General features: G+C 35.1%; 1 protein-coding gene across 1 annotated transcript in view; it reads right to left on the bottom strand.

Annotated features, from left to right (window-relative positions):
* Nucleotides 1-12,266, bottom strand: part of LOC122814496 (integrin alpha-M-like) — a 935,681-nt gene that overhangs the window by 439,322 nt on the left and 484,093 nt on the right. The window contains exon 13 of the mRNA XM_044087070.1: nt 11,579-11,727. Within this exon, the coding sequence (XP_043943005.1) occupies nt 11,579-11,727 (149 nt within the window). The remainder of the gene's footprint in view (nt 1-11,578; nt 11,728-12,266) is intronic.

Below are 12,266 nucleotides of genomic sequence, written 5' to 3'. Positions count from 1 at the left end.
TGATTAGAAAAATATTAACGGTTTTGTATAATTCATACAGAATTTAGTGATGGATGACTGCATATAATTTTATTCTTGTGTTCATGTTATGTTTTTATAATTTGTATTTTAATTCTTTTGATTGTAAAATCAAATAAAAAGTAAAAAAAAAGAAAGAAAAGAAAAACAGACAGTCACAAGATCACATACAAGAGTGGCCAACATGCAACTCAGGTAGACTTCCTCCTAGTAAGGAAAGGGGGCAGGGCTAGAATCAGTGATTGTAAAATCATCCCCAGTAAAACAATTAGCCCACAGCATAAACCACTGGTTGCCACAATCAGCTACACGCAGTGGTCAGAGAAGTCTCTAACATCAACAGAGAACAGGCTAAAGACCTGGATGCTGGCTGTAGAGAAAGCACAAGAGTTCAATGAATTACTCAAGGCTCTAGCACCTCAAGAAGAAGAAGAAGAAGAAATAGGTGAAGATGAAGAAGAATGAAAGTGCCTCAAAACAGCAAGAGGGATGAATACAGAACACATATGCGACTGAGCCTGCTATGGAAATAAGTTACTTAAGGATAGCTGGTGGTGGAATACAAAAATCCAGGAAGTCATCAAAAGAAAGAAGGAGCACAGAAAAAGGTGGGAGAGAAAAGACAGAGCATGCTAAGAAGCAATACTGGATGGCTAACAAAGAAGTGAATAAAGGAGTTAGAATAGCAAAGAACAAGACATCAGAGGCACTCTACCACCTTCTAGAAATGTCAAGGAGTTTAGAGCTGGATATTTGTATCCATATCATGTCTAACAGTATTGAATTCTTATCCTTCTCTAATTCAAGAATAGGCACATAGGTCCAATTCCTTCACCTTTCAGTCTCACTTAACCCCAAAATACCATGCTTCAGCTCCACTATTTGCAGGAAGAAAATGTACAGGAATAATTTCCTGGAGTACACAAGCCAACACCTACCCATCATGAAACCAGTATTGTTCCTGGTCAGTTAATTCACTTATCCAAAATCATCAGCAATGACTCAGTATTCCTAGAAGAATGTACCTTTTTACAGCACCTCTTTACAGCCAGGAATGACCCCATAACCCTGCTTGAAAACACCATCCATGAGGTGAGCTAAGCATAGACCACCAAATTCAAGCTGATTCTTTGGGATGGCTTTACTAGTAAACCCAAGGACTCCACAAGAAACAATTTCACCCTTAGCTCCCCCACCCAATAAGTAGGGACGTGTTTCATTTACTTAACATCCTTTCCCATAACTGGGATGTTATTCTTAATAATAAAGAACTCTCCCAAAAGCAAGGCAACCATCCCACCTTTATCTACAAAAGGACCAAAAGTATCACAATGATGTATTACAACTGGCTTTTCCAGTTAGCCCAAGTAACAAAGGTATGTTACCCCTCAGCTCAGGCATAGCATGCAAATATATTTATCAAGCTGATTGTTATACTCATTGTAACAGTACCGTTAAAGTTCCAGGTTGCTTCAATTGTCAAATCACCAACATTGTTTATCTGTTGGCAATGTCACAATTTCTACACTGGCAAGATGCATAGAAAATTATCAGACCGGATCAAGTAGCACACAAGAGCAATAAATCACATGGATTACAAGAATGTTCTTGCCAAACACAGTGCAGTGTGCAACAATGGTTGATTCAAATTCTTTGTAGTCGAACAGATTGCACCTTTTGTTGGCGACGTCAATACCTTATTAGAAGTTAAAGAACTCAAATGGCAAAGTCTACTCAATAGAGAGGCAACGCTGGGACTCAATGAAAACTTGAACTTAAAATGCGGGCTTAGATGGTACAGATAGAACAAAGGTCTAATAATTTGTTAAAAGTTCAGCAATTAGCTTTAGCTAAGTTTCTGTTTTATTTAAAGGTCTCTATCAAAAGTTTCCATTGGTCAATGTATTACCTGTTGGGTATTAATCTTGATTAGTTAATATACCCCAGCCACTATTTGAATACGCATCCATACACCCAATACCTTATGATTCACATCACTCTTCTTGGTTAATGTCAATGAATCATTTTAAAATGCTTTTGGTTGTTCTAGAATCTGTAAATGTTTGCTCTTTCTTACCTGGGTCTCTTAATTTATCATGTTCTGATGAAGTTCTCTTAAGTAAGAAATAAAAGCACTTAAATATCACAAGTCCTGTTTCCTTCTCAAAGGGTCTTAGACGTATTGTTAGTATATTAAAATACTGTAGTAGTTTTCTTCGCTCAGTCACATACTGATTTACTGATGCAATACGTTCTGTATTGTAAGAATCAAATTTGTAACTCCACAATATCTCACTGCACTGATTGCTGGGATTTTATACTCTTTTATTTTTATTTTATTTATTTATTTGTTTGGACCAGAAGGTGTTCAATTAAACTGTGAGTTTCAAGTCCATGCATACCATTACTCCCCTATCTATTATTCACTAGGTCATATAAATATGGGGAGATTCCTCAAGATTGGAGACATTATTAAACCAGTCTTTAAGGGAAAGGAGAGTAGGACAAACCCAGAATCATATAGACCCTTAAGGCTACTTTCATGTTGTGGAAAAATAATAGAGAAGGTAATACCAGATAAGTTATTGCCAGAATTGGATAGGTTGGGACTTGAAACCATATATCAGCATGCATATGTTGAAAATAGATCTATTACCACCTGTAACATGATGTTTTAGAACAATATAATAACAGCTATGAATGAAAAATTGTGCTGTGATGTAATTTGTATAGATTTAACTTCAGCATTTGACAGGCTCATACACAAAACACTGATCAATAAAGTAGTACAACTAGGTACTGATGTACTCTTGATAAGCTCGATAGCTGCATGGCTTACAAATAGGACATGGCAAGTATCACACACCAACTGTTCAGGCAAAATCCTTGGTTACAGTCAGGGTGTCCCACAGGGCTTTGTCCTAGGCCCTTACTTGTTTAGACTGTATCTTTCACACATAATGTTTTCATCTGAAGTGTTCTACAGTCTATATGCAGACAACCTGAAATTGGGTAAACTGATTACAAGTGTTACAGATAAGGTATGTCTGCAAAATAACTTAACTAAATTGACCATTTGGGCACAAGAGAATAATATGTTGATAAATACATAAAAAACTAAGCATATGAGATTTGGTATGCATAAATTAAAAGGTGAATATTTAACACAGCACACAGTGATTGAAACTGTACACTCGTTTAAGGAACTGGGTATATGTGTAGATTCAGCTATGAGTTTTTCTAATCATATCAGAATACTAGCAAAAGTCAAAAGTTTTCAACCATAAGACACAAAAGTTCATCACAAAAACGCCAAATTTAATAAACGAAGCTTTCGGGTTCACTACCCTTCATCAGCATATACAATCATCTTGTAACTACATTTATATAGAGGTTTAGTTAAAGTCACATGATAATACCAGCCACTAAGAAATCACATTAATAAAATTTACACATTGTAATTTAACTTTAAAATAGTATAGAACATTATATTCAGCTTTAAGAAATTACATATCAATATTCATATAAGATGTCAAGGTGATAAATAAAAAATACTCAAAATATACATATAAAAAACACCTAAATAAGTCCTTCTATCACAAATTATTATGCTGTCGTTTAACCAATATAGGTTTTATACTGATAGCATTATTAAGGCCAGGATTAACATCAGCCTGCAGTCTTATTATCCACTGTAATTCTTTAATTTCCAATATATTATTTAAATCACCACCTCTTACACCCAGATATACTATCTCTATACATCTAAACTTGAATCTATGTGTTGTATTCTCCATAATGTGCTTATATAAAGCATTTGTTTGAATTTTTCTATTAATTTCTGACTTGTGCTCAACAACACGATCTTTCAGTCTTCTTGTTGTTTTGCCCACATAAAATTTTTCACAACAATTACAGGTAGCAAGATACACAAGTTTGGATGTATTGCAGGTGGCTTTACATTTAAAAACATAGCTAACATTACTTACTGGATGCCTAAAGCATTCATTTGCTTCTAAAATATCATCACAACAGCTACAGTTATAACATTTAAAAGTTCCTAATTTAGTTTGTGTTAAACATGCTTGTTTATTAAAATCCTTATAACACAAAATACTTTTTAGTGATTGTTGGTTCCTGTATGCAAAACTAGGTTTTGACCCTACTATTTTTTCTATTTCCGGCATAGCCATTAGGATCGGCCAGTTTTTTTCTATAATTTTACAAATTCTGTAACTATATCCATTATATGTAGTTACATATCTAATTTTATCATATTTTGTCTTTATTTGTGATTCTGACTGAGCTAGTGTCTCTGATACCACAGTACTAAATATTGGTTTGTATTCTTGATTTCTACCTTTATTCACTTCCTCAATATATTTCTCTATCATAATTTCTGAGTACCCACCATTTTTAAATTCTTCCTTCATTTCTTTTATTTCTTTTACATACAGGTCATATTCAGTTGTCAGTCTACTCACTCTAATGAGTTGTGACTTAACTATGCCTCCAAAAATGTGTGTTGGGTGCATACTAGTTCTCTTTAGGTATCTCATCACCTGTACATCTTTTTTATGTATCATTGTTTCAAGTTTTCCATCTTTTTTATAAATCTTTACATCTAAATATATTATACTTTGGATTGAGTAGTTCATCTTGAATTTAAAAAATGGTGTTGTACTGTTCAGATAGGATAGATAGGTGTTTAACTCATATTTTTCTAATCATAACCAATTGGTTAATGATAGTTATAGAACTATAGGTTGTATAAAAAGATTTATAAAGTCTAGGAGATCAAAAATAATGAAGTAATTGTTTGTTAGTTACATTAGACCCACACTTGAGTATCAAATAACAATATGAAAACCCTATAAGAAAACAAGCATGAGTAAACTGGAAAGAGTACAGCAGAAATATACCAAGGGCATCCATGGATGTGAAAATTTAAGTTATTATGAAAGACTATAATATATGAACTTGTACAGTGTCTCTTACAGATATCAAAGAGGAGATCTTATTCAGGTATATAGGGCATTTAGGGACAACTACCTCTGGGAACATTTGGGGTTAACAAAAAGTACTAGAGAATCATCAGACAACCTATGTAGGGGGTCCGGATGGAGAGATGAAAAGTCAGCAAGCAAAGGAGAGTAGTAGTGCTGAAACTGAATTCATCCTCAAGTCTTGGTGAGTACCTTCGCAAGGTGGACCCTGCTTTAACAAAATCTCACCAAGGCGACACTGATATATAGACTGTATTTTATACAGCATATATCATGGACAGAAGTAGGTCAAAAACTAAAAAAGATAGCTGGGTGCACAAGATCCAGGATAAAAAAGTGCCCCAATCTTGGTAGGCACACTGGTGCCAGGACTGGAAAAAAAAATGACAGTGTAGAATCCTCAAAATATGGAGACATTCCTAGAATGGGGCCAGGCCAGGCGCAGGGGGAGGATGCCCCACCCTGTTATAGAAGGAAGTAGTAGTCCACAAAAAAATACAAAAACTGATAGGCAAAGAAAAGTCATAAAGACAATAAAGTAGACTATTGAGGATAAGAAAAAAATTATGTATTTCTACCATTAAGCAAAAAGCCCAGAATTTCCAGACACAAGATATACAAAATGATTAAGAGATAAATTAGAGGAAAGAAAAATACTTCCTCAAGAAAAACTGTCAGAAGCTTCAAATGATAATTTGTGCTCACTGATTCAACAGATTTGTGAAAAACAGTATACAGATAAAGAAATCTTGACCTGTTTGGAAAAAGAAGCATCTGGGGAAGTGCAAAAATATAAACAACAAAACCAAGAGATATTTGAAAAGTATAAAAAAGAAATATGGACATGGGACAGAAAGAGAGATTTGATATGGTGCAATATCTATGCAAAGGAGAAAGCCAAATTAATCAATGTAAAGAAGGCAGCCCCAAAGATATTCAAATAGAAACACAAGCAAAGGCATGCAGATATGGAAAATTTCACAATAAAAAATAATATGACAAAAATGGATCGTAGAAAAGAAGATCAGTAAAGTAGAAGTTAAAAAAAACAGACGTTGAAGTTATGGAGTGCCTGCAAAGTGAAGGATTTGGTGTAGAAGGCCTAACACAGGTTATATCACAGCAGGATGGAGTGAGACCCCAAAGTAGGGAGAAATAGGAAGATCAGGAGGCATCTGAAGGAGAAATATGGACATGGGAAAGAAAAAGAGATTTAATATGGTGTAATATTAATACAAAGGAGAAAGCAAAACTAACCTATACAAAAAGAGCAACACCAAATATATTTAAAGAGAAATACAGGCAATGGAATCCAGACATGGACAACTTTACAATACAAAAAATAAGAAGACAAAGAGGAAAAGTAGAAAAGGAGATTAGTAATGGAGAAGTTAAAGAAATAGAAACTGAGGTTATGGAGAACCTGCAAAGTGAAGGATTCAGTGTAGAAAATAGAATTCAGAAAGCACCACAACAGGATAGAGCAATGGATACCTTAATTAAGAGGAAACCAGTGAAACAGGAAGCAGTTGGTCAGGTGCCATATGAAGATAATTTGGAGCCTTCCACCGGAAACCAGTTTAAACATTCACTTGAAGCTGGACAGCAAGAGAAGGAACAGGAAACTGTGGAAACTCTGATGCAGTCAATGTTGAGGAGTGATAGGCCAGTGAGTTCCCATATGACAGAGCAACGGATGGCACTGGCTGAAACTGAAGAGAATGTGCCACAGGAGGATGCTATAGAACTTTCTATAGAATGTCCACAGGAAATGGAAAACAAGGGATGTGCCCTTAGTTTGGAAGAAAATGAGCTAAGAGAAGAGTTGCTTGACTTAATAGACATAGACAGATATATCAAGATTGATGAAAGAAATAGACTGCAGAAGGTTAATAAATCCAAAAAGTCAGAGGTTTGATAAAACAAATGAATACAGTAATTAGGACTGTCCATAGAGATCCATGTGATATAATAGAAGTAAACAGGATATATTACTGTGCAGCTAAATTAATAACTGATAAAGTTTTACCACAAGAACACAGGGTAGTGAGGGAAAGGAAGGGGAGAAATCGAATACCATCATGGAAGTATCCAACAGAGAAAACTATAAAGCAATTAAGACAAGAAGTGTCACTATTAGAAGATTATAGAAGAGGGAATCGATGGACAAAAATACTAAGAAAAATATATGTGATAAAAGCAATGCACAGTATTAGAACAGACCAGGATCTATCATGCACTATTGGAAATAAACTAAAAATTTCAGCACAGGTGGAAAGACTTAGAAGATACAAAAACAAATATAAAGGAAAAGTACAAAATAAGCAATTTACTGATGATCCAAAAAAGTTTTATAGAGAATTGGGAAATAAGGTAAAAGGAATTAAAAGACTGCCAGAAAAAGAAGAAATAGATACATTTTGTAGAAGTATCTATGAAGATCCTGTGGAACATAACAAAGATGCTAAATGGACAGAAGAAGTAAAACAAAGAATAAGAGGTTTAAAGGTACATGATATGAAATGGGATAAAATAACAGTCAGAAAGACTGAAACAAAGTTGAGAAAAGCCTCTAATTGGAAAACCCCAGGCCCAGATGCAGTACCTATTTTTTGGCTGAAAGTATTAACATCTTTGCACGAAGATTTAGTCATGAGTAAGAACTATTTATATTCACACCCAGAACAGACACCAACCTGGTTAACAACAGGAAAAACAATGCTCCTACTTGAGTGAACCTGCAAGCTAACCTAAAAATTATAGACCAATAACTTGCCTTCCAACAACGTATAAACTATACACGGGAATTGACACTGACAGAGTTTATAGTCATTTAGAAGAAAACTCGATTATGGCAGTAGAACAAAAGGGCAATAAAAGAAAGTCATATGGTACAAAGGATCATTTGTTGTTAAATAAAATCATAGTGGAGAACTGTAAAAAGGGGAAGAATCTAAGTATAGCATGGCTTGTCTACAAAAACGCATTTGATAGTATCCCAAATTCATGGATAAAAGAGTGCTTAAAAATGTATAGGATACACCCACACTGATCAACTACATTACAGTGACCATGAAACAGTGGCAGACCACTATGTAATTAAGCCATGATAAAGGACAAATTATTATCCCAAGGATAAAAATTCAAAGGGGGATATTCCAGGGTGACTCTCTCACCGCTGCTATTCTGCCTTGCCCTTAACACATTAAACTGTTTACATAACAGCTTAGGTCATGGCTATAATTTGGCTCCTAGAAAACAACAAAGTGTAAAGACTTCTCATCTTGTCTTTGTCAATGATTTAAAACTGTATATCTCATCAGACGAGGAACTGAAAGCACAACTGCAAGTTGTCAAAACTTTTTCAGATGATATAAGAATGTCAGTTGGACTTGATAAATGTGCAAAAGCAACCTTTAAAGCAGGAAAAGTGCAACACCAAGAAGACATCTGTTTGGGAGAAGAATGTGATATAAAAGAACTTGAGCAAGAGGGAGTGTATAAATACTTGGGAATCACTGAAGGATCAACAATAAAACATGAACAAATGCAAATAAAACTTAGTAAGACATATTTCAGAAGACTTAAATTAATCCTAAAAACAGCACTGACATCTAGGAACAAAATCCAAGCTATAAACCAATTTGTTCTTCCTGTCCTAATTTACAGTTTTAGAGTGATTGACTGGCCCCAAAATATGTTAGATAGTATAGCTAGGAAAACAAATAATTTATACAAATCAGTGTATACCAAGATTGGATATTCCCCATTCTGAAGGAGGGATGGGCCTCCTTGAAATTGATAATATGTATAGATCTGCAATCGTGGGACTGCACACATATCTCCTGACCTCACAACACCCAAACGTAGTGAAAGTTGTGAAACATGATGAGAATAAATCTAAGGTGACTTCTCTGCTTAATTGAACAGAAGCATATCAGTGTCAAGCAGGAATGGAAATAAAACCAGAAGTTGATAAGAATAAGCCAATGACTGAATGTGCCAAAAAACAAAAGAAAGAATATAAGGTGAAGGACCAGATGAGAAGACAAGAAATGTGGAAAAAGCATAAATATAGTTGCAAGTATAGAAAACTTCTAGAAGAACCTCATGTTGATCGGGAACAAACCCAGGAATGGTTAAGGAGAGGCAAATTCAAACCAAGAGATGAAAGGTTAATATTGGCAGCCCGAGATAGTGGACTACGTACATGTTGGTTTACAAAGTCCATTGAACATGTGGGAGAAACAGACAAATGTAGGTTTTGTAAAACCGAATTGGAAACAGTTGGACACCTCATTGCAGGTTGCGACATATTAATGGCAGAAGGACTGTATACTGAAAGGCATAATAATGTGGCAAGACTGTTGCACTGGGGATTGGCAAACATTCTGGTATTGAAGTGGCTGAAAAACACTGGAAACATGAGCCACAAAGCATCATAGAAAATGAAGTTTACCAACAGTTCAAAAGATAAATGCTAGAAAACTGGATATAGTGGTTCAAGAAAAGAAGACAAGAGTAGCATTGATCACTGAAATCGCCACACCCAGTGACTACAGTGTCCTGTGTACAGAGAGAGACAAAGTTATAAAATATCAGGATTTGCAGGCAGAAATGAGAGTAATGTGAAAGTAAGTTACCCAGACAGTTCCAATAGTAGTAGGAGGAACGGGTCTTATAAAAAAGAATCTACAATCGTATTTAGATATGCTACCAATCCATGTAACTCCGTACCAATTGCAGAAGGAGTCCTTACTAGGCACATTGTGGGTGCTGCGAAGAGCACTCCTGGCTGACATCAAAGATTGAAACAATACTAATTTCATGAACTTTAATCGTACTTTGACTTAGGAATGGAGTCCATTCCTGTCATGGCATTAGAAACCCAAAAGACTTGGAGAAATTGAAAAAAGAGATTCTATAGAAATGAAAAGTAAACTAATTGGTTCTCTGACAGAGTAGCTGATGCATGGAACAGGCTACCACATTACATTAAAGCAAGTACTAGTTTAGATATTTTTAAAAACAGCCTGGACATTCATTATGGGAACAAGTGTTTTGGTATATTGACAAGCTAGAAGGGCATTAATGCCCGTGCTTGAAATATTTGCATGTATGTATGTATCCTTGTTTTCATTTTCGGTCTGGTCTGCTACAAAACTTGTTTTACTAACATTTAACTATATTCCTGTAAGAAATGGACTTTCCACTTCAGCTGCAAGTAAGTAAGTACCAAAGTTAACTTTTTCTACTTCCTTTTCCTCATCCTTAAGTTAATGCAAGTGTTGAAATTCTTTGCTTGTGCCATCTGATGAAATAATTTAGTTTAAGTAAGTACATACACTGGAGAAATAAGTGTAATACTGCTTAAGACAGTTTTCTGCAGAGCAGGACACTTATCTGCTAAAGCAAAGCATTGATGCAGACCAGTAATGGTTTCAGTGTTGCTGATCTAACTCTCATTGCAGACTGAGTGCCGTGGTCCTCGTGCTGGATTCCAACACAGTTGGATATGTTTTAAATGCCTATGGTGCCATTATCCTACCTTATTGCACTTTATTTCTGTTTGCATTCAGTCACCGGAGTGTATATTCATTGTTTTCTAATAGCCCAAATAGCAAATGTTGGTATGGACCATTCATATTTTGTTCATGTAATATGATCAATATTTACCAGTCTGCAATCTTATGAAAACATTTCTTCTTATTTACCTAAAGTGGAATGGCATTACACTAAACTCAGCTCCCCTCCCCGTCTGAAGGATGCATTAATAATACAAAGTAACTTCCCTCCCCATGGGGTAATTATGTACTCCTGTCATATGCATCAATTCCAGATCAGACAGAAAAAGTATAATACACCTGTAACCTAAAAGATATATTATCAGGTGCCTCAAGGCATTTAAAATGGTAGTTATGTATCAGAAGTCAAAACTAATAGTGTTTGGACCAATAATTGCCAAGCAAAAATTCTGCCAAACTATTCCTTCTTCAATGGGAACAATCTTTAGAAAACAAAATTAAAATTTTTGCCTAGGCAGAAGGCCTGACCTCCACTAATGTCTATGTAAGAAGGCGCTGAATACCTGATACCTACACATTTATTAATATACTAACCAGGGAGATTGCCATAACCCAGAGAAAGAAATATTTTCCCCGAGCTGCACCTACCATGGATGCTTAGCTCTATTAACTTAACTACCATTATCAATGTTTTGCCTTTAATTCCACTCAACAAATGTCCACTCCAGCAGAATTCAGTTCAGAAAAATTAGAAAAAAAAGCCAACATAGCAAATACTTCACCAAGTTCTTATTGTGTGCTTGCATTAAGGTTAAAGTTTGCTACTGAATTATTCCTTACTACTTCTCTGTGCATTTTTTTTTCTGTTGTTCAAATTTCATTTTTATAAATGGTCTACTGGTATAAAGCAACAAATTCACCATAGATGACTTTAGCTAAATTATTTTCAGACATAATTTCCTAGGGAAACTGATTTATCGCTTTCTTAAATAATGTTATGTTCATATTATACATTTCAAATAATTTTACCTGCTCCCCAGGAATAGTAAGATCTGGCCTTAGTGCAGACTTCTGTGAGATCTTCTCAAACACAAATACTCTTCCAGTATGGTTGTATCGTGGTGCTCCAACAATAAAGTACTCCTTAGTGCTATCTGTATATGTTGCCATGGCATACCCTTGAAAAACATTAATATTTGCATTGTAAAATAATTTCAAAATAAGGTCTTTGTTAAGCACTTCAAATAGTGAACATCACATTTATTTATGCTACTGTACTCCATGAAAAATGCATTCTTGGAGTATGGATAAATCAAGGTTTATTTTAGTTTATGTTATGGATATTCAAACATGGGCACAGATTGTTAAAACTTAGCTCATTTAGGTTGCACCAAAATGTGACAAAAGGAGGTACTGCCACCACTGCTATTTGGAATTTTGTAAATAATTATATGTCATTTGTGAATATCGACATGATTTAGATACGGTGCTTGTGTTACAAATGTATTAGAACTGTATATCATGTGTATATCAGACTGCTCTGTACAGGTGTTTGTGTTGAGAAGATATTTTGTAGAGTCCGTGAAATGTATCCACAGCATGCCCTGCCTATAGAGGACAGAAATATGCATGCACTATTGTAACTGTTTAAATGTATTTATTTTAACAGTTAACTTCAGAAAAATAGCTGGAATTAAATTACTTTATAGGCTAGGCC

Source organism: Protopterus annectens, chromosome 10.part0 (assembly GCF_019279795.1).
Source record: "Protopterus annectens isolate FY-2018-M chromosome 10.part0, PAN1.0, whole genome shotgun sequence".
Taxonomy (NCBI): domain Eukaryota; kingdom Metazoa; phylum Chordata; order Ceratodontiformes; family Protopteridae; genus Protopterus; species Protopterus annectens.
This window is presented reverse-complemented; position numbering and strand designations above follow the sequence as displayed.